Source organism: Mandrillus leucophaeus, unplaced genomic scaffold, assembly GCF_000951045.1.
Source record: "Mandrillus leucophaeus isolate KB7577 unplaced genomic scaffold, Mleu.le_1.0 Scaffold464, whole genome shotgun sequence".
In the NCBI taxonomy this organism is placed as follows: Eukaryota; Metazoa; Chordata; class Mammalia; order Primates; family Cercopithecidae; genus Mandrillus; species Mandrillus leucophaeus.
In genome coordinates this window covers 2,600,286-2,622,790 of record NW_012104965.1, presented here as the reverse complement: position 1 = coordinate 2,622,790, position 22,505 = coordinate 2,600,286, and the positions used below count along the sequence as shown (strand labels likewise).

At 38.9% G+C, this 22,505-nt stretch overlaps 1 protein-coding gene across 1 annotated transcript; it reads left to right on the top strand.

The window, feature by feature from the left end:
- The first annotated feature begins 499 nt into the window (after positions 1-499).
- RPE65 (retinal pigment epithelium-specific protein 65kDa) lies at positions 500-21,732 on the top strand. The gene is made up of 14 exons (XM_011995000.1): positions 500-759; positions 1,951-2,033; positions 3,470-3,620; positions 5,382-5,489; positions 5,593-5,734; positions 9,273-9,420; positions 10,656-10,737; positions 10,974-11,106; positions 11,216-11,355; positions 11,979-12,108; positions 18,650-18,764; positions 18,859-18,953; positions 19,062-19,173; positions 20,627-21,732. The coding sequence occupies exons 1-14, from the start codon at positions 749-751 to the stop codon at positions 20,776-20,778; spliced, it is 1,602 nt and encodes a 533-aa protein (XP_011850390.1). The 5' UTR covers positions 500-748; the 3' UTR covers positions 20,779-21,732.
- Positions 21,733-22,505: the final 773 nt, after the last annotated feature.

The following is a 22,505-nucleotide window of genomic DNA, read 5'->3' as shown; positions in this document are numbered from 1 at the left end:
TAAGGTCAGGCAGAGAACAGACAGGCATTAGTGACAAGCAAAGATATGCAGAATTTCATTCTCAGCAAATCAAAAGTCCTCAACCTGGTGGGAAGAATATTGGTACTGAATGCTATCAATAAGGTGGCCAGAGAGGGTTAGAGGTGCACAATGTGCTTCCATAACATTCTATACTTCTCCAATCTCAGCACTAATCAAAAGTTGTTGAATAGTTTGTTTCCTGTAACTCTTACAGAGTTATAAGATCTGTGAAGACAGGGACAGGGACAATACCCATCTCTGTCTGGTTCATAGATAGTATGTTTATAGATATTTTTAAACATAAGTGAGTGAATGAATGAGGGTGAGAATGAAGGCACAGAGGCATTACAGGGAGGTGGGCCCCAGAGAATGGTGCCAAGGTCCAGTGGGGTGACTGGGATCAGCTCAGGCCTGATGCTGGCCACTCCCACCCGGGTCCTTTCTTTCTAATCTGTTCTCATTCTCCTTGGGAAGGATTGAGGTCTCTGGAAAACAGCCAAATAACTGTTATGGGAACAGCAAGCCCAAATAAAGCTCAAGCATCAGGAGGATCTGAGAGCTGAAAGCAACTTCTGTTCCCCCTCCCTCAGCTGAAGGGGTGGGAAAGGGCTCCCAAAGTCATAGCTCCTTTTAGGGGATTTAGAAGGCATAAAAAGGCCCCTGGCTGGGAACTTGCTTCTTCATTCTGCAGCTGGTGCCAGAACTCTGGATCCTGAACTGGAAGAAAATGTCTATCCAGTAAGTATTTCTGGGAGACTTTTTAAAAACACCTTAGTGGATTCATGATAAATGTGCTATTTCAAGAGCTCCTGAAGAGAAGGCATTGATTAACGACCTGTTTAGGAAAGACCCTTAAAGTTTGGTGGGGACATTTTTTCCTGCTTATGTATTAAAGCAACTCTCTAGAATTCAGGTCCAAATTATGGGGGATTTGTGTGACTTAGCCCAGGGTTTGGAAGCAGTCTTGAGTATGGGGATTTCAGACAGACTCGGGCTCCACTTCTTGCCCAGTCATTTCCTAGCATGTGACTTTGGACAAATTACCTAACTTTTTAAGTCTAGCTTTTCCCGTATATAGAAAGATGTCACAATAGCTTTTACTCCATTATGTTACTGTGAGATTTAAAAGAGCTAATACCATGCAAAGTTCTTTTTATGGTATGCAGGACATAGTAATTGTTGAGTAAAAGGTAATTATTATAATTGAGTCTGGTCAGAGATTCCACTTTTTTAAGTTATAAAATGAAACTGAACAGAGGAGGTAGAAAATAAACAAAAATAAAGAACCTGAATCTCCTGGTCTGACTATGATGAAAAAGTACTGTAGGTGTTGGGGACTGGTAGAAAAATGAGATCATGGGGGGAAATTATGGTATAATATGAGTGGATAATGAAAGATGAGGTACCTGACCCAAAAAGCTGTCATCTCCCAACCCCTAGGAAGGAGATTTTCTTGCCTTGAGGCAAGAAAATCAATGATGCAGTGAGCTGAGCATGTTGATAGGGTGGGAGAATACTGTGGGAAGGACCCTGTTTAGTAACAAATTTTAGGAAGTGAAGTGATGGCAGTAGGATTGATTGATTTGTATTCCGAAGTAAAGAAAAACTGCAGAGGACAGGATTAAGTTCACTGTGACCATAGAGGTCATTTCTCTTGACATCAGAGCAGTGATCTGGGACCCCCTTCCATACCTGAGTAGTCTTCCCCATCCCCAGCCTCATGTACTCCTCCCTCCCCCGTTCCCTTCCCCGTCCCCTTCCCCGGCTCCCGCCCCTCCGTCCCCTCAACCGACGGGCTGAAACTAGACTGGTAGGAGAGAACAGGCTTTGAGCTAGCCCTAGAGTGCCTTGTCTCCTGCAGCTCTGCCTCTATCTCTGCAGACTTGGAGCATCAACATGGGCTTCTTCCTTATTCTTCCACTATTTCAGGGTCGAGCATCCTGCTGGTGGTTACAAGAAACTGTTTGAAACTGTGGAGGAACTGTCCTCGCCGCTCACGGCTCATGTAACAGGTTGGTCTCGCCCATCTTTAAACCATCCTCTTTTATGTCAAAGTCTCTCTTCTCTGGCTTCCTATTCCTTGGCATCTCTCAATGCAGACTCCCCCTGTGGGTCACAGGGAGAGAGATCAGGTGGTTTGGGCTTTTTATAGCAAGAACCCATTTTCTTTCATTTGCCTTTACTTTATTTCTCTAAGGTAGAAAAACGCTACCTAATTGGAATTCTGTAAGGATCAGGATTACACCTTTGTCATCTTCAAACTGTCAGTGCCTAGTTCAGTGCCTGGCACATAGTAAATGTCCTATAAATATCTGTTCCATAGGTGTCTGAATAAATGAAGGTCCAGGGACAAGCACCTGGGAATGTGAAAGGGTGGTGGGTTCCATGCCCATTTTATTAGAGGAATGTTGGTTCTGCTGGGAGGCAGATGTAGATGCAAACCTAACTCTATCATTTCACTGTCTGTGAATCCTCTAAGTTACTTCAACATTCTGAGCCTCAATTCCCTTATCTACAAAAGCCCAAAATTTACCTCATGAGGATTTTGTGAAAATTAAGTGGAGTAATGTAAATAGAATGATTCATGCGATATCCAACACAAAGGGATCAATAGACAGTAATTATTACTATCAGTATCATTATTAGCTATAGGAAATAATCCATTTGCTTGAAAAAATTCACTGGTAAGAATCAAGGAAACACTGTCAAGCACTGCCTTTCTCAAAGGATAAATCTACCTGGGTTTTTAGGGACAAACCTAACTGTGAAAGCTGAGAGGCCTTAAGGACTCTCTTGGGTACCCCACATTTTGCAGATGAGGACACTGAGGTCCAGAGATGACATGTGAGCTGATCCTAAACCAGAAGTCAGGTCCCTGACATCCAACCCTGTGGACTTCCTGCTACAGCAGATTGACTTTCATCCAGGCAGTAGCTCACACTCACAGAGGGATATAGCTCTAGATTTTAAAGAGCCAGGATTCCTGTTTATTCATTTAAAAAGTTTTTTTCTATAGACACATCTTTTTAAAATATATTTATTCCCGTTCTTAATCCATCCTTCTACTCCTCACTCTACTAAAATATATCAAGAAATTTGAAAATCTTCTTCAAAATGAGATGGCAAAAGGCAAATGGATTGGTGTTTGGGGAGATCTAGGTGGAGAGTCCCTGTCCTCTCAAGATGCTTCTCCCTCACTCCTTCTAACCCTTTATCCACACTCCGGGGCGTCACCACATTTCCCACAGTGTGGTCTCCTAGTGAAGGAGAGTCAAGTCAGCAGACATTTTCTCAGTGCTATCCAGCGCGAGGGCTGGGAATGAAAATCACTGCCAGCTCTATGAGGAAGAAGCTGCCCAATTAGGCTGCTGATACACTCTGCCTTACCAAGGACAAGCCCAGCCCAAGGCAGGGATAAGAAGCAACGTTCTTTCTCCCCTCATCACAGGCAGGATCCCCCTGTGGCTCACTGGCAGTCTCCTTCGATGTGGGCCAGGACTCTTTGAAGTTGGATCTGAGCCATTTTACCACCTGTTTGATGGGCAAGCCCTCCTGCACAAATTTGACTTTAAAGAAGGACACGTCACATACCACAGAAGGTAAAGCAGCACTCCGTGCCCCTCCTCCTCCCCTAAGTAGGGCCTAGCTCAGCTCCTCCTCCCATGTGAGTTTTAACCTCTGGACCCAGGAGGCAACCTATATACGCACTTTCTCAGAATGTACCTAGGCCAGTGTGTCTGCCTGGACACGAGGGAATACTATCATGGAATAAAGGAGAAGCTAAAGCCTAGGGCTTTGGGGTCCAACATGCGTGGCTTTAAACCCCGTATTCAACAGGCATGACTTGCCTGGGGTAACCTTTGGCAAGATGTTAACCTCCAATTCTTGGTTTTATAATTAGTAAAATGGGAGAAATAATAGAATCTACCTCATACGTTCATTACAAGCATTAAATGAGAGCACAGTGTCTAGCACACACAAAGCACTTCATAATAATAGCTATTGTGATGCTTGTTATTATTATTAAACCATGGCCATCTTGATTCCTTTTTCTTTTTATAAAATTGGAAAGGCCACTGGTAAGAGGGTAGTGAAGGACAGAGCATGTCACGATGATACCAGAAAGAGAAGTTTTCTGAAAACAAGAGATTATTGACGCTCTAAATTGTCATTCCAGGAAACCCCTGTTAACCAAGTATTAACAAATACTTTGTCTTCTGCTTTCACGTTCAAGCCTATTAGTGGCTTTGCTGATCACCACAGATTTCAGGCATTTTGACAAGACCTGTAAAGGAACAGTGAAAGGGGACTTGAAGCAGGACAAGTTGTGTGATAATAGAAGAGAAACAGATGATGTCAAGCAGAAATGTAGCCATGACAGCTTAGTGTGGAGTTCAGATAAAGCTTCATATACCTTCGACAGATCAGGGCACTCTTTCTTCTTCATAAAAGTGCGACCGGGCGTGTTGGCTCACATCTGTAATCCCAGCACTTTGGGAGGCCGAGGTGGCTGGATTACTTGAGGTCAGGAGTTCAAGATCAGCCTGGCTAGCATGGTGAAACCCTATCTCTACTACAAATACAGAAAAATTAGCCAGGCGTGATGGTGCATGCCTGTAGTCCCAGCTACCTGGGAGGCTGAGGCAAGAGAATAGCTTGAAACCAGGAGACAGAGGTTGCAGTGAGCAGAGATTGCGCCACGGCACTCCAGCCTGGGTGACAGAGTAAGACTCTGTCTCAAATAAATAAATAAAAGTACAAAATCAGATTGCAACTGGCTGTCGACATGAGAAATCCTGGACAAGGTATGCTATCTACTCTAAGACCTGTCTGGGCAAGAGATAGAATTCAAGAACACTTAATTTTTAAAACAAAATAAATGTTAAAATTGAAGAAAAACATAAAAGAGACAGAGAGAGATTGAGAAGAATATAATTCAGCACACCATGTGTGGAATTTCCCCAGTAAGTTTAGGTTGACAGGTTGTAGGTGACGGGGGTGGGGGTCCTATGTGAACTTCCCCCAGGGCTGCATGGTGTGATACAGAAAGTTCATGCTGTCCAGCTCTGACCAACTAGGATTCTAAACCAGCTTGGCTACATATGCCAACCACTTAACTCCTCTGAACCTCAATTTCCTCATATGTGAGGTTTAGAAGACAGAAATGTAAACTCGTGGGACATTGTGTCTGCCCTGCTTGGTCACCCCAAGAAAGTGAGCTAATAAAACCCTTCATTCTTCATGTTGTGCATTTATGATTGTGACTTGATGAAGACACATAGAATGCCCATTCTAAGCTCCACATGGGTTGTACGGATTGCTCCTGTCTATACCCTTCCTTATGTTTCAATGTCCTTCAGGTTCATCCGCACTGATGCTTACGTACGGGCAATGACTGAGAAAAGGATCGTCATAACAGAATTTGGCACCTGTGCTTTCCCAGATCCCTGCAAGAATATATTTTCCAGGTTACTGAACCCAAACTGAATGTTACTCAAGACATTTTACATTAGCCCTTTTTCTCTCATGGCTTGAAAATTACTGGACTGAAAAATTCATTTGCTTCTACAGGTTTTTTTCTTACTTTCGAGGAGTGGAGGTTACCGACAATGCCCTTGTTAATGTCTACCCAGTGGGGGAAGACTACTACGCTTGCACAGAGACCAACTTTATTACAAAGATTAATCCAGAGACCTTGGAGACAATTAAGCAGGTAGGACACAGTGCTAGGTGATGTTCGGGAACTTAGAATTTGGAACTTAAAATTAAATCAACATAAATTATTCATGCTGTGAATGTTTGATTCTGACTTGATGAAGACACACAGAATGACCATTCTAAGCTCCAAATGGATTGCACTGATTGCCTCTGTCTATGATGCCTTCCTGCAATTGGTGCAATTTGGTGAAAAGAACATGAGAGCCAGATTAAGTTTCAAATCCTAGCGTTGTCAACAATGACTAGCTATTTGACATAGGACAAACATCGTTTCTTCATCTATAAATTTTTAAACACTTACATGGATTGGAGAAAACCCATATAAAATGCCTAATATATTCATTCATTCATTCATGACATAAATATTTATTGAGTGCTTTCCATATTCAGAATTTATGCTAGATGCAAGGGATAGATCAATAAGTAGGATAACATGGTCCCTGTGTTTCATAGCTTTTATAAGCTAGCATGAACGTGGTAAATACTGGGTGCTCAAGAAATTATAGCTACTGATACTGAAAATCATGCTATTTATGGTTCTAGGCAAGTATGTTGCACTAATTTGCCCCTTCTTATAGATACCTCTTATGAGAAATAAAGCTATATCTTGAATGAAATAGCATAGAACAAAATTTCAGCAATATTAGGAAGTGACAAATTTTACTGAGAACTTAGGGAATCTCAATGCAGCAGTCCTCAGATACACATTTTGAACCAATATTTATTAAGATACACCTACTTACAAGGCATTGTTCTTATCATCAGGTGACTTAATGTCTAGGTGGAGAAATGAAATATATAACTGTAATAGCACAAAGAATATGATAAGTCTTTTAAGAAGGAAAATCTTTTAAGAAAGCACAAATACTAAAGGAATAACTTCTGGAAATAGTTGGCAATGCAAGGTGGGACAGGTGAAAGAAGGTTTAAAGGGAAAGGTTTTGGGCTGGAAGTTGAACGAGAGGTATGACTTCAGGGAATTTAGGGGAAGGATATGCTAGACGGAGGGGGTAAGGCGATCAAAGGCATAGAGGTAGAAGGTGTTCGTGAAAACTGGAGAACAATCTCCTTTGACTAGACTTGCAGCATTTCTCAGTGGAGGTACTAGTATGACATTAGGCAGGGGGTGACTCATCATTATGGGGACATCCCCACACATGGGAGAGGTTTGGCATCCCTGGCCTCATCCACTAAACACCAGTCATGTTTTCAATCATTGTACTAACCCAAAATGCTCCTGACATTTCCATATCTTCCCCTAGCAGGCAATAACACTCCCAGTGGAGAACTGGTTGCCTAGAGTAGTTAATGTCAGGGGAATAGTGAGACACAGGGTAGGATGAAACTAAAAGCTTGAATAATTGGCTAAATATTTGGAATATGTTGTTTAGCTAATGGGAAGCTGCTGAAAGTTTTTGCTCAAAGAAGTAGTATGAGTAGGGCTATACTTCAAAATGTTTATTTGGGGAGCCATGTGTGAGCTATATGGGAAGGTAAAAGAGATACAGTATAGCTGGGAGACCAAGAGGTGAAATTGAAGGCCAGAAACACAAACGCAGTACTGGTAAAAATAAGAAGAAAAAAAATAGTCTCAACATTGAGTCTCAATAGCACAAGTTGATCTACAATTCTCAACAGACTATTTACTGCGTCTTAACATATACTCCCCACAGCCCTTTCTTGTTTATACTGTGTGTGTAACCATGCACAAGTGTGAGTGTAGCTCCTTTAGAGAAGAACAAAACCTGAGTTTCTAAGTCATTCCTTTGACTTTAACAGGGAATCTGTATTGTAATTACATGGTATTTTAATGAGAAATATAGAAGCTATGGTATGGCTCCAGAGTAGACTTTATTAGGAAGGGGTCAGGTTCCATTGTTACTAGCACTGTAAAATGTAATTTTAAAAATGTGAAATTTTTGATTGTTTACTCTTATTAACCAGTGCCTTTGCCTCCAGACTGATTCCCTTAAATACAATTTATTTAAGGCAGCAGTAGGAAATTTTAAAATGTAAATAAGAAATTATTACTCCACCTAGGGAATCCATAACTTCCCAAATAAAGTCCAAGTGAAGGTCTTTGTGTCTGGCCCACTCTTATTTCCCCTCCTCTATGCATGCTCTTCATGGTAGCCAGGTTAAATTACTAGTAATTGCCAAACAGCACACATTATTTCACAAGTCTATGCATTTACAGTAGGCATTTACGTTAGGATTCCCACTCCCCGGAACACACTGTCATCCTGCTCCACTTGGCTAACTCTACTCACCTTTCAAACATTAGTTGGAGTCATGTTTCTCAGGAAAACTGCCTAATCCCTCGGTCTGGACTAGATGGTGTTTCTCTATGACGCCATTGCACACTCGCAGTGCTTTATGCCAGCTTATTGGTCTAATGCAGTGCTGCCAATAGAACTTTCTGCAATAACGGAAATGCTCTATAACTGTGCTATCCCGGTGTTATTAAGCACTTGAGATGTAGCTAATGTGACTGAGGAGCTGAATTTGAAGTTCTATCTAAAAATTAGTGGTCACTATATTAATAGAACAGCACGAGTCTAGAATGAAGTTCTTGAAAGCAAAGATCTTCTCTTTCCTGGGCCCTGGTACAGTACAGTACCTGGCACATAGTGAAAGCCCAGAGCATTTGATAAATGATTGATTGAATAAATGAGTATCTTGCTTATTATTTAAATAAGTGTGCTAAAATGTCCTATGCTTTAAAAAAAAATCCCCCAAATTAATTGGAAATAATTTATAAATATATATTCCATTAATTATTCATTCAATAAATCTTTACCAAGTAGGTCCCAGGTAGAAATCTAGTGCTGATTTATCTAGCTCTTTATCCTTAAACAAGACACTTGATCTCTCTGAGACCTCAATTTATCCTTCTGCAAACAGAGATTTGTGTTACATTTGCAGTTCTAAACTTCTTATGAGACATAAAATTGAATTAAATGCTGAATGTTTTGCCTGAAATGTTTATATTTAATTAAAAGAGATCCATGGTTCTCCTAAAGTCTATTTAAATTAAGACTTTCTATACTACATGAAGCTTGAAGTCCCTTTCAGTTCCAAACTCATATAGTACTGCATGCAAGACACATAGTTGGTATTTACACAGTATCATACAAAATTGCCATTTTTTGAAATCAACAATTTTTGGATATTAGCAATTTTATACAATTAAATCTAATACAATAATAAGTGTATAAAAAAGTCTGAAGACTCAAACTTATGGCTTGAGGTCAATCTGCATATACTAAAAGTAACTAACCAGAGCCTTGTATAGTACACATCAGATAAAGAGATGTCACAGGTAACTCCAGATTCAGACACATGAGGGGCAGTGTGTTCTGCATGAAGGTGGGAACTCAAGGTGAAAGAGGGTAGAATCCAGAGAGATGAGAAGAAAGAGAAAGTGCACTTAGGGTGAGAGTTCAAGGGGTAGAGGTGACCTCAGACCTAGGGACAAAGGTATAATGTATCTTCCTTCTCTCAACGGGAGGGCATTCACTTTACTTCCGTAGGTTGATCTTTGCAACTATGTCTCCGTCAATGGAGCCACTGCTCACCCCCACATTGAAAATGATGGAACCGTTTACAATATTGGTAATTGCTTTGGAAAAAATTTTTCAATTGCCTACAACATTGTAAAGATCCCACCACTGCAAACAGGTGAGTTTACCAATCTGTCCTCTTCTGAAAACAAGTATCTGTATTGTGAGAAGGTTACTATGTTGTGAGAAAGATCAGAATATCAAAATAGCATTTTGTGCATACTTAAATTACTCTCAGATTTCAGAAATATTGCCCTCACCCCTACCCTATAAGGGTCCTAATGCCCAAGGGCATCATATCAAAGGATGACAACTTGAAAATATAGAAAGCAAGTGTCCAAGTTCTCTTCTAGAATTTAAAAATGTAGTGTGTATATATACACATATATACACACATAATATATATATATGGATTTGATCATACACAGTTTGGATTCAAACTTAGCAAACATTTATTGAGCACTTATCCATGTGCTAGGCAAAACTAAATTAAATAAGCATGTATGTGTGCATAATAGCATACATACATGTATGAGAGTGTACTAAGTATGTTGTGCTTACTTCCCAAAACTACAAACAAATCTGTTAACTCATATAAATACTATAGAAAAAAAAACTACAGCAAAAAGGAGTGTACCCAAGAATTCTCTATTCATTTTCCATTTATTGCCAGGTTCATTGTTCACCACCTTGATGATGGAATTATTTGAACGTATACAGATTTTTGTTTAGTATTATTTAGTACAGTTCTTAAAGTATAGTTCTCGGACCAAGACCATCACCTAGGAAACCGTTAGAAATACAAATCTTGAGCCCTGTCCAGGGCAGACTGAATGAGAAATTGGGGGAGTGGAGCCTGCAATCAGTATTTTAAGAAGCTCTTTATGTGATTCTGATGCACATTAAAGTCTGAGGACATTCACTTTCTAGTGAGTAAATTTTAATGTGTGTTAAGAATTACTGCACGGGGCTATTGACACAAACCCATCTAAACTATATCCTTTGGGCATCTTAAGATGTTGCAAAAGGCATTTTGCCCATTCTGAGGTTTTTTCCCTACTCCCCTGACTTAAAACCCACCTCCAGCTATTACAAGATGTGACTCCACTATGCTCCGCTTGCCACACCGTATTTGAATGCACGTTTCCAAATCTGCTGCTATTTGGATTTTCCTGGGTGATTTTGCAGCGTCACATGAAATTTCACTAAGAAGTGCAAATGATGGAGAAAATGAAAATAACCTCTCTAAAACAATCAAAATGTGTTTCTTTGCCTGTATAAGCTGTTCTAAATGCTTTGTATTAAAAAAAATAAGAGGCTGTTCCAAAGCCTTTTAAAACCACTTTATTTCAGACAAGGAAGATCCAATAAGCAAGTCAGAGATCGTTGTACAATTCCCCTGCAGTGACCGATTCAAGCCATCTTACGTTCATAGGTAACTTGAAGGCCTGCTATGAATCTTCAGGAAAACTCAAGTTTAAAGATTTGCTTTGCCTACCTTTGATATCAATCCTGATCACAATTTTTTTTTCAGAAAACTAAATTTAAACATAATTAATTTCATGTAGGCACTGTTGATTCTTGTAACTGAGCATACTGCATGTATACAAATTTGTTTGTGACTTGAGAATCAGCCCTTTCATTCACAAGCCCGTTTGTGTTTCTGAACAGTTTTGGTCTGACTCCCAACTATATCGTTTTTGTGGAGACACCAGTCAAAATTAACCTGTTCAAGTTCCTTTCTTCATGGAGTCTTTGGGGAGCCAACTACATGGATTGCTTTGAGTCCAATGAAACCATGGGGGTAAGTCTTAGATATATTTGTTGAGCTTGTGATTCTGAAGAAGGTGTGTTTAATAATGTACACTTTTTTCCTTTTTAAATGCATCAAAATATTTTCCTCATTTTTCAAGGTTTGGCTTCATATTGCTGACAAAAAAAGGAAAAAGTACCTCAATAATAAATACAGGACTTCTCCTTTCAACCTCTTCCATCACATCAACACCTATGAAGACAATGGGTTTCTGATTGTGGATCTCTGCTGCTGGAAAGGGTAAGAAAGGATACTGGATAAATGCGATATCTCCCATTGTTCCTGGAAATTAGGGGCTTTTATGGGGATGCTGCTCTCAATCGGAATCACATCTAAAATAGCAAGAGGTATGCAAGAGTCAAAAATGTAATTGAGAAAGTAGCAGGGAGTTTAGGTAATCTGAACATCAAAACTATGGTTAATGATTGAAAACTAATTGGGTCCACGAACCCCACCTGAAAACAAAAGATTCCGTGACCTCAGAGGTGAACTTAAACTTGACAGAATCACTGTGGAAACTTGAGCCCCATCCTCTCTGAGAAGGGAGAAAAAGGCTTGCGTTTCTCAGACTAGCCAAGTCACTAAAAAGACAACAGCCCCTAAAGACACAAACAGAATGGTGACAGGAAAGAAGAACAGAAAATATCTCAAAGCTGCTGTTACTTAAACAAATCCATTAAGCCGGTTTCTTTATTTTCATCCAGTGTGGGCAGGAGGAAATGATCTAATACACCTGGCTCAATAGCAGTTTCTGGGTTGTAGAATAAAGAACAGGCAGGCACTTGTGCTTAAAAAGGCATGAATCATCTCTCTAAAATTATTTGTAATTGCCTGTGCTCATGTTTGACTTTTTATTTTTGCAGATTTGAGTTTGTTTATAATTACTTATATTTAGCCAATTTACGTGAGAACTGGGAAGAGGTGAAAAAAAATGCCAGAAAGGCTCCCCAACCTGAAGTTAGGAGATATGTACTTCCTTTGAATATTGACAAGGTAACCTGCTTCTCCACAGATTTCAGATTTAACCAGAATGTTTCATCTCTCTCAGGAATTGTCCTCCTGCCTCATGTTTATACATAAAGTCTTGAAATTTGAGAGCTAGAAGGAGCTTTAAAAATAATTAAACTTCCTTCATTTTACAAATGAAACTAAAGCTCCAAAGAGTAATGTGACTTAGCAAAAGCAACTACAGCAGAGCCCGGATAAGAACCAGGTTTTTTGATTCTAAATCTGCTGTTCTTGTATCAACAAAATTGTCTTTAAAATATACTTCCTCGGTGAATAGTGCAGATCCACTGATTCCTATGATACTTTATCAATAATATAAATACTTTAAATAATTTTGAGATGAAGCATCAAAAAGTACCCTCATAGGGAAATCAGTTCATTGTTTTGGTTTTCTATAAATCTTCTGAAAAATAATGCTAGAGGTTAAAAATCATTACTAACAATAGACAGTCATCTCTTTATTTCTACTTTTTTCTTCCCTGTATTTAGAGACTATCTTTTTAGAATAACCAGAGTAACATCTAGAATTTGCAGTGTGATGGAAATACCAGTAAAAATCAATAAAATGTAATTCTAACATATAGATATGTGAATATATGCTTTCTTTTATATCTATTTGCTCCCTGGTTGCACAAAAGGGGTTATTGAAACAGCTACATGGAATGTAAAACTTTGTACCAAAGGCTTAGGTATGGTGTCGTAGAAAATAAACTCAATTTAGAACCAAACACCACTGCTCTTAAGCAAGTTTGTAAGCTCTGTGAAGAATGAGAAAGAGGGAGGAGATTGAGGTTGAGTTACAGACAGGCAAAAGGGCTTCTATAAAGGCAAGAAGGAGTTAAAAATGCAAGATTTCATCTATAAATATAAAGTAGTTGCTGAGGTTGGTTTATTTAGGGGTGTAGGGAAGATGGGTATTGGGCAGAGAGACTGGAAAGATAGGTTGGAGCAATATTGCAAAGGGCTACATAAGCCTTTGAGTGTTATATAAATAAAGGGAGCCATTTAAATATTTTAAGTGTGTATTTTAAGTGTATTTTAGGACATGATTAGATCTGTGATTCAGAAAGTTTACTCTGGCAGCATCATGGACGACAGACTGGAAAGTGAGGAGTCTAGAGTAGAGGCTAGAAGCCCTATTACAGGATTAATGCAATGAGGCAAATAAAAGGGAATAAGTATCTGAGTTAAGAAAATGGTGACTGAGAGATGAAGATGCAAAGCTGAGAAATATTTAGGCAGCAAAATCAACAGCAGTTGGTGTCTAATTACATGTGAGGGGTAAGAGAGAGGAAGGAGTTCAGGATGCCTTCAAGATTTCCACCCTGAGCAGTTGAGTGAATGATGGTATAATTCATTGAACTGAAAACACAGAAGTAAGAGGAGCCGGGCCAGGCGCGGTGGCTCACGCCTGTAATCCCAGCAGTTCGGGAGGCTGAGGCGGGTGGATCACCTGAGGTTGGGAGTACAAGACCAGTCTTATCAACATGGAGAAACCTCGTCTTTACTAAAAGTACAAAATTAGCTGGTCATGGTGGTGCATGCCTGTAATCCCAGCTACTCAGGAGGCTGAGGCAAGAGAATCACTTGAACCCAGGAGGCAGAGGTTGAAGTGAGCTGATATCATGCCATTGCACTCCAGCCTGGGCAACAAAAGCGAAACTCCATCTCAAATAAATAAATAGAAGTAAGAGGAGCTAGCTTGTAGAAAAAAGAGTACATTTTACTTTACAGATGTTAATTTGAAAGTGCCCACTAGCCATCTTAGCAAAGCATTCCATAGGCAGCTGCTATACATGGGTCTGGAGCTCCAAAAAAAGGTCATGGAGAGAGATCAATCTAGGTACCTTAAGGATTTTTGCTTTTCCCTTAGGAAGCATATCACTGACATGTAGTTGAGTGTCCCCAAAATACTCGCCAAATGGATGAGTCAGTTTTTCAGTAAACTCTTATTTTGTTAGTAATGGTAAAAATCACAATCTTCTTTAAATTAAGGGAATAAAAAAGGATCACTTAACTTAAATATTCACATTTCAAAATACAGAAAAAGGAAGGATTTTTCTAACTGTATAGTTATCATTGCCTGAAGAAATATTACCCAATTACAGAATAGGGAACTGTAATAATGATAACAAATATCTAACATCATTTAATCTGTCTCCTCTTTCTTCTAATAGTTATTGAGTAGCCACTACAACAGGCATCACACTCTTTGTTTCAGTGGATACATAAAAGAATACACTTCTGGTTCTCATGGAGCCCATTACCTAGTGTATCACAGAGAAAGAAGGCGAATCGGGAATAGCCATGCATGTCAGCACAGGGGTAGTACTCTCAGGAGGGATAAATTGATGTATTAATAGCTAGTCAGATGATAGCGCAGGGGAGATTCATGGAACATAGTTATTTGCAATGGGCAGTAATATGGCAGGTGGAGATGGGATTGAGGCAAAACAACTGAAGACAGAAAGAACGGTTTGAGGACAGACAGAGAAGTGGAGAGGGAGACATGCAGAGAGAATTGGCTATTATAATTGGTGGGAACATAGGCAAAAGTAGTAGAGTAAATGGGATAAAAAGTTATAAAAGTACATTGTAATCTTAGAAGGCTTTAAGGCCAGGCTAAGAAATCTGCACTTTATTGAACTGGTAATGGGGAGACAGTGAAGGTTTTTAAACAAAAGTAAAGCCTATAATTATTGGTATTGAAATGATAATAAAATATATAAAAATAGAGAGATGAGACTGCTAGTGGGGGGAAAATCATACTTTAGAATAGGTTTTTGAAAAGAAACATTTAAAATTTGCTTATTTAAAAATAAGGAATTTGAAAGCCAGAGAATACTGAGAGAGAAGATAGCCAAGCACAGTAGCTCCAGAAAATACCCACGGGTAGAAAATGGTAGAAACAAGAGAAGCCAGAAAAAGAAACAAGAGCCACCAGAAGGCCCTAGTTCCCACTAAGAGAGAGTAATGTCACAAAGATGAGGGCAAGTGAGGGTTATACGGTGCTCACTGCTACAGACAAGTTGAAAAGGCTGAAGACTAAGAATGAAGCATTAGGTTTGGTGATCTCTAAGGAAATAGAGTGAGAGAGACAGAAGTCAGGTTTCAGGGCTCTTAAGGTAAACAGTTGAGTATCTGGAAGCAGTTACTGAATGTACATTTTTTAAAGTTTGGCAATGAAGAGAGAAATAGAAAGGTGTTATGTCCCAGCTACTTGGAAGGCTGAGGCAGGAGGATTGCTTGAGTCCAGGAGTTTAAAGTTACAGTGAGCTGCATGCCATTGTAGTCCAGCCTGGGGAACAGAACAAGACCCTGTCTCAACAAACAAACAAACAAACAAAACAGAACAAGACCCCGTCTCATGAAACAAACAAACAAACAGGAAATCTAATTTAACAAGAAAAATAAGCAAAATAGAGCAAAGTAAACAAATTCAACTTGAAACCACATAAATAATATATTAAACAGAGACATAGACATTTGTACTTATTGTATGCATGTACATAAATATGCATACATGTGCACACCCCTCACTTCTTCCCAGCATCATCACTAAGTACCTCGAGTCCCTTATTTCACAAAATCTTGCAGAATCTTCTCCTCTATTGGCTCCCACCTCCTATCCTTTCCCTATTCTGAAAATCTTCCACTATTTACTTTTAATTCTTAGTCCACCACCAGAAAAATCTCCTGTCTTCTCTTCTTAGAATGTTCCCTTCACCTTCTTTTTTTAACCAAAATCTGGCTCTCTCCCCTAAGGACACCAGTCTCCCCAACAGTAATTTCCAGTGGAAGCAGTTTCTCCTCTGCCCAGGGTACAGCACTTTTACCACTTAGCCTGGAGTTGGGGTAGGTGTCCTTCCTCTTTGCTGCTTTCAGATCATTGTTCCCTCTATTCACGCTTAAAATTCCCCAAGTTTTCATCTCATTTTATCTAATCATATAGCCATATAGTGTGTGTGTGTGTGTATATATATATATCCTTCATACCCTCGACTTTGCCAGTACTTAAGACTATACTCCTTCCATAATCTCAGTTTCAAGCATGACACACCCTGACCTTTTATCTTTCAACATCACTTGCCCTACTGCAATTTCCACCAGGAACTTCCAATCCATTGAACACAGTACTTTCTCATTCTCTCTCACTCCGTTGAGGATTTACCTTCTCTCCTCACTCAATTTAAGCTTTACGGTCAACAATTACAATCACTTTCTCATGTAGACCTTCGTTTCCCTTGCCTTTTTCTTACTTTATCAAAGTCACTTGTCAAAACCACAACTCTAGTTAAATTCAACTCTCTACCCCCTCCATACGTATACCTCTGAGGCCCAACTAAGTGCAGACAAGGCACAATCATGTTAATGATTGGTCATGTTAATTGGTCCAATTTTAGATGCATGACCACAAATCTTTCTGCTACATTTCCCTGCTTCACTTACTCTCTCACTTTGCTAGTTAAATATTCCACACCTTCTTTCTTTAAACGTTTACCATCTCCCACTTCCCGCCTCCACACTCAGATGCAGCTGATGACTATGTTTCCTTTTTCTCTGAAACAAATGAAAGAAATCAGAAAGGAACCATAGACTTGCCACCACGTCTAGCCACCCACCAGCAGCTGTACTCATACACTGAGTTATCCATCTTCCTATCCAGAATTGATCTCTTTCATCCTCCTTCACCCTCTCAGGGAGATCACTCTCCCAATTCTCCCCATCTTTCCTAGATCACCACTTTCCTACCCTTTTCAATGGATCAGTTTTATCAGGCTCTTACAAAATCCTTCTCTTGACATTTTTGCCCCAACCAGCTACCTTCTCATTCCTCATCTTGTTGGAAGGCCTTGGTTCTCCTATCTTCCATTTCTACACTCACTTGTTGTTAAATATTCATGCCTTATGCATTTACATTTTTAGCTTTTTCTTAAACTCAAGGTTCGTACCTGCTAGTGCCAGCTCCACATCTGCATTTGGATGTCCAATAGACATCTCAAGTCTAATAAGACAAGACCTGAACTTCTCATTTTCCCCCACCAAAAATTTACTCTACCTGTAGTTCCCATCTTTGTTGTGACATCAGTCTTGCTTTGTTCAGGTCAAACACCTTGGTGTCATGCTTGATGCCTCTCTTACTTTCATGCCTCTTCCTCGTCCCATATCTTATTTAATAGGAAATCTTCTTGACTCTGTCCTCCCCTTCTTCCACTTCTCACTAACTGCAATGCTACTGGCCTAGTATGAACCATTGTTTTCTTTCAACTAGATTACTACAAGACAAACTGGTTTCCCTGATTCCACTCTTGGATCCTCCCTACTAACAAGTCTACCCTAAAAATAAATCATAGCATCTCACTCCTGTGCTGGAAACCCTCCAATGGCTTCCCATCACTCACTCACAGAGAAAGATCAAGTCCTCATAATGACCTACAAGGCTTTGTATAGCCTGGCTCTTGACCTCTACACCTTCCTTTCTTATTCTCTCCCCTTGCCCAGTCGATAGGATCCACACTGGACTCTCTGATGCTCCTCAAACAAACTCAGCATCCTCCTCCCTCAGGCCTTCACACAATTTGTTCTCTCAGCTTGAATGCTCTTCCCCAGATATGTGCATTGCTAAATTTCTCATCTTCTAAGAGTCTTGTCTCCACTGCCACCTGTTCAGAGACCTACCCTAACCATCTATTCAAATTTTAACCCATTTACCCTTCACATTTCTGATCTTCTTTCCTCTATTCTATTTTTTCTCACCACATTTGTGGTATGTTATAAAATTTATTAATTACATTTATTGTATATCTCCTTGAACTAGAATGTAGGCTTCAAGAGGACAGGGACTTCACTCTCCAAAATATCCTGAATGCCAAGAATAGAGTCTAGAACAAAATATCTAGTCAAGTATTTGATGAGATTATTAATAAGTAGATATGTGCTTAGAAAAATCTCATAGTGTCCATTGTTTTTATAAAAGAATCAGAAAAATCATGTGTGTGTGACAAGAGATCCTAGTAAACATATGGTCCAGTGGGTTTTTTTTTTCTTTTTGTCAACATAACTGTAAGGATTTTTTTTTTCAAGCAAAATCAAAACATATTCTAACTGTGAAAGAGATACACTTTCTTTCATCACTCAGGCAGTTGAAGTCTTTGTTGTTCTGCAGAAAAACATTAACTATTATTATTATTGGTTTTGAGATTTTTGTTTGGTTTTTGTTTTTTTGTTTTGCAGAGGCCTTTCTTGGGAGCCCTAAATTTTCTTCAAGGATGGTCTCATTTTACAGAAGAGAAATTGATGGCCTAAGAGGTTATGTGACTTTCCCAGTGATACGTAGCCAGTGACTGACACAGGCACAGATAGCTTTCCCAGTCACATCCCAGGGTCCCTCATCTATAGCTTCCTGCAGTTCCTCCCTGTACGTTGACCTAAAAAAGAACTCAGGAGCCAAGGCTTAGGAAGTCTGCGTTTCTGGCTGTTTGAATTCTTTCCTGCTCACTGAGGTTTCTGTTATCTTCTCTCCTAGGCTGACACAGGCAAGAATTTAATCACGCTCCCCCATACAACTGCCACTGCAATTCTGTGCAGTGACGAGACAATCTGGCTGGAGCCTGAGGTTCTCTTTTCAGGGCCTCGCCAAGGTGAGATGATCTAGAGGAAACCTCACACGGGAGTGAGCAAATGTTTCCTTCAAAGAGATTAAGAGTTTTCCTATGCATGTGCTCTATTTCGTAGCGTTTGAGTTTCCTCAAATCAATTACCAGAAGTATTGTGGGAAACCTTACACATACGCGTATGGACTTGGCTTGAATCACTTTGTTCCAGATAGGGTAATTAATCCTTCTTACTAATATTTGAACAGTGCTTTGAGTATATGCTAGTCAGGTAGAGCATATTGACTGATTGCTTGATTGATTTTTTTTCTTTCTCACAAACAGCTCTGTAAGCTGAATGTCAAAACTAAAGAAACTTGGGTTTGGCAAGAGCCTGATTCATACCCATCAGAACCCATCTTTGTTTCTCACCCAGATGCCTTGGAAGAAGATGATGGTAATGAAAGCAATTGTTGTGTCTGAATATTCTTCTTACTGCAGTTCTGTATGTTAGTTCATTAGGAAAGGAGTAAGGTTGATTATTCCGTAATACTAAAAAATGATCCTAGGCCGGGCCCGGTGGCTCACGCCTGTGATCCCAGCACTTTGGGAGGCCAAGACGAGCGGATCACGAGGTCAGGAGATCGAGACCATCCTGACTAACACGGTGAAACCCCGTCTCTACTAAAAACACAAAAATTGGCCGGGCGCAGTGGCGGGTGCCTGTAGTCCCAGGTACACAGGAGGCTGAGGCAGGAGAATGGCGTGAACCCGGGAGGCGGAGCCTGCAGTGAGTGGAGATAGTGCCACCGCACTCCAGCCTGGGCGACAAAGCGAGACTCCCTCTCAAAAAAAAAAAAAAAAAAAAAGATCCTTAATACTATAAATAGAACAGTACCGAATAATTAAACTTATTTGAAAAGAATTTTCATCTTTTGATCAGGTCTTGTTGATTACCAGTAGAAAAAAAATGTCGAAGCACCATTTGGTGTCAGGATGGAGCATCACTGTCTGCTCTAGATGAGGGAGAGAAGGAAGAAAAAATGGCAACATGAATTCTAGCTTTTTGCCTTTCCTGATGAAGACATATTTCTAAAAAATAGTAATTCTAAGAAGAGAAGCTATAATTCTAAGTATTATAGCAGATACAAGAGAATGAGAAGGAAGCTCTGTAAATCATTTTCATCCATTCTTTCAGTAAGCTAGGGCTTGAAAAAGACCCAGAGCCACACCAGCAACTCAAATACAGTAACTCAAATTGCAAATCATCAGTGTTAGTTAACTGCTTCTCGGCTGGGACAGGGAGATAGATTACAGTCTATGGGGTTAAAATATGGAAAACTACCGAGAAATGAGATAAAGAATTGTAGAGCCATTTCACACTAAATGACTTTATATATCCAGTCAAAACTATAAAAAATTTATTCTCATTTTGTTTGAAGGAAGTCAGCTTCCAGATCAATCTTAGAAACCATACATATGATATATCTTACTACTTTCAAAGTCTTTTAATACACACTTTTCATTTGATCATCACAGTTTTTACAGTATGTACAGCAGGTGCTATATTTTTATGTTACAGATAAGAACAGATCCATTTATTCAGTAAGTATTTAATGAGTACCTACTATGCTGTAGTCATTGTCATAGAATATTGAGATATAGCAGTGAGCAAGACAGACATGACACTCCCTTCTTAGAGCTTACAGTGTAGGTAGGGTACATAAAGAGTTTAAAAGACCTCTTTAGGTGGTCTCATGCCAGGTGGTACAAGAGTCAGAAAAAGAACTCAGGTCATATGGCTTTCTGTATTTGTCAATGTAATACCTCCTATATTATTTCAGTGACATTTAATCTATAGCTTGGGCTTTTAAAAACTCAATATTGCCTTATTTACTTCTGATAAACAGGTGTAGTTCTGAGTGTGGTGGTGAGCCCAGGAGCAGGACAAAAGCCTGCTTATCTCCTGATTCTGAATGCCAAGGACTTAAGTGAAGTTGCCCGGGCTGAAGTGGAGATTAACATCCCTGTCACCTTTCATGGACTGTTCAAAAAATCTTGAACATACTCTAGCAAGATATGGTTTTGGTAGCAAAACCAAGAAAATCAGCTTCAGGTCTGCAATCAAATTCTGTTCCATTTTAGCCTGCTATATGTCATGGTTTTAACTAGCAGATGCACACAATTTTGCAATGTTTTACAGAAAGCAGAGTTGAGCAAGCAACTCCTTTATCAAAAAAAAAAAAGTACATATTTAGATAATCATACTTCCTCTGTGAGACAGGCCATAACTGAAAAACTCTTAAATATTTAGTAATGAAATAGGAAATGAATGTGGACTTACTAAATGGCTTTTAATTCCTATTATAAGAGCATATTTTAGGTACCTATCTGCTCCAATTATATTTTTAACATTTAAAAACCAAAGTCCTCTACACTTGATTTATATTGTATGTGACTTTGCTGAGTCAAGGAAGTATCATGCAATAAGGCTTAATTACTAAATGTCAAACCAAACTTTTTCTCAAACCAAGGACTATCATCTAAGAGTAATTGCGGTAATTATTTTGCATATATGTAACTACTCAAAGATTATGAAGCTTATGAGTGTTAACCTTTCCACTTATTACAAGCAAGTACTATCATTTCTGATTTTATAATAAGAAAATCTATGTTTAATCAACTGAGGCCTCTCAACTAAATAATATCTCAGAGATTAAGTTACATATTAAAAGCTATGTAACATAAAAGCAAGTACATATAGTAGTGACTATATTTTAAAAAAAGAACATAAAATACTTACAAATGTAATATTTACTTAAAATCAGATTATGGGATAATGTTGGGGGATTATACTTTATTGCATCTTTTTTGTTTAATTATATTTAAGCATTGTGCAATCATTCAGGAAAAATATTAAATTATTAACATGCAAGTATTAATACATTTTAAGCCTTTTGTTTTTAAATTTCTTTTGTTCTAGAGATTATTTAAAAATAAATATTGACAAAAATAATGTTCTATATCTGAATTCTAGTATCTGTTTTAAGCTCGAAAGCATTACATACCACGATGCCTAAGATGATCGGCATGGTGTTTGACGAGGTAAAAACAGGTTGAAGGAACAAGCTAACCAGGGTACCTGATGTATCCATTTGGTCTTTATTTAGATAAGATGCAAACTCATTTTTTAAATTACAAATAGTAAAGCATACTTTTCAAAGAATACCTAAAAATACAAAAAAGTAGAAATTGTAAAGTAAAATCATCCAGAGCTCATCTAAGTTCAACTGCTCTTAAGATTTGGGTACTGGTCTTTTTCTTCTTTTCTATTCCTGTAGATTTTTTATGTAATCATTATTTTTCCATCAGTAATTACTAGATAGAACTAAAAATCTCAAAAAGAAAGAAAATGCCAGGGAACTGCATGGAATATGTCACTGTAGATAAATATCAATCCATTGGTTTCTGTCTTTAGACATGATATATGAACAGAATTCCACAAAGAAAGCTATTTTTCTATTTTTTAAAAAAGTAGAAAATTAATTACTGAAAAATTACTAAGTTTTAGACTTAAAGTCTTCAAATTACAAAAAAAAAAAAAAATCCTACAATTCCACTTCCTACCCTTGCCAATCAGTGATTCCCTGGCTTCTTCCAATTCATTTTTCATGAAGCAAGTCTCACAATTCAAGGTGACCATATCTCCTCCTGCTGTACAACCCCCTTTAGAGGTAACCAATGTGTGAAGAAAGGAAAGAGGCAAATCTACGATAACATTCTGCTAAT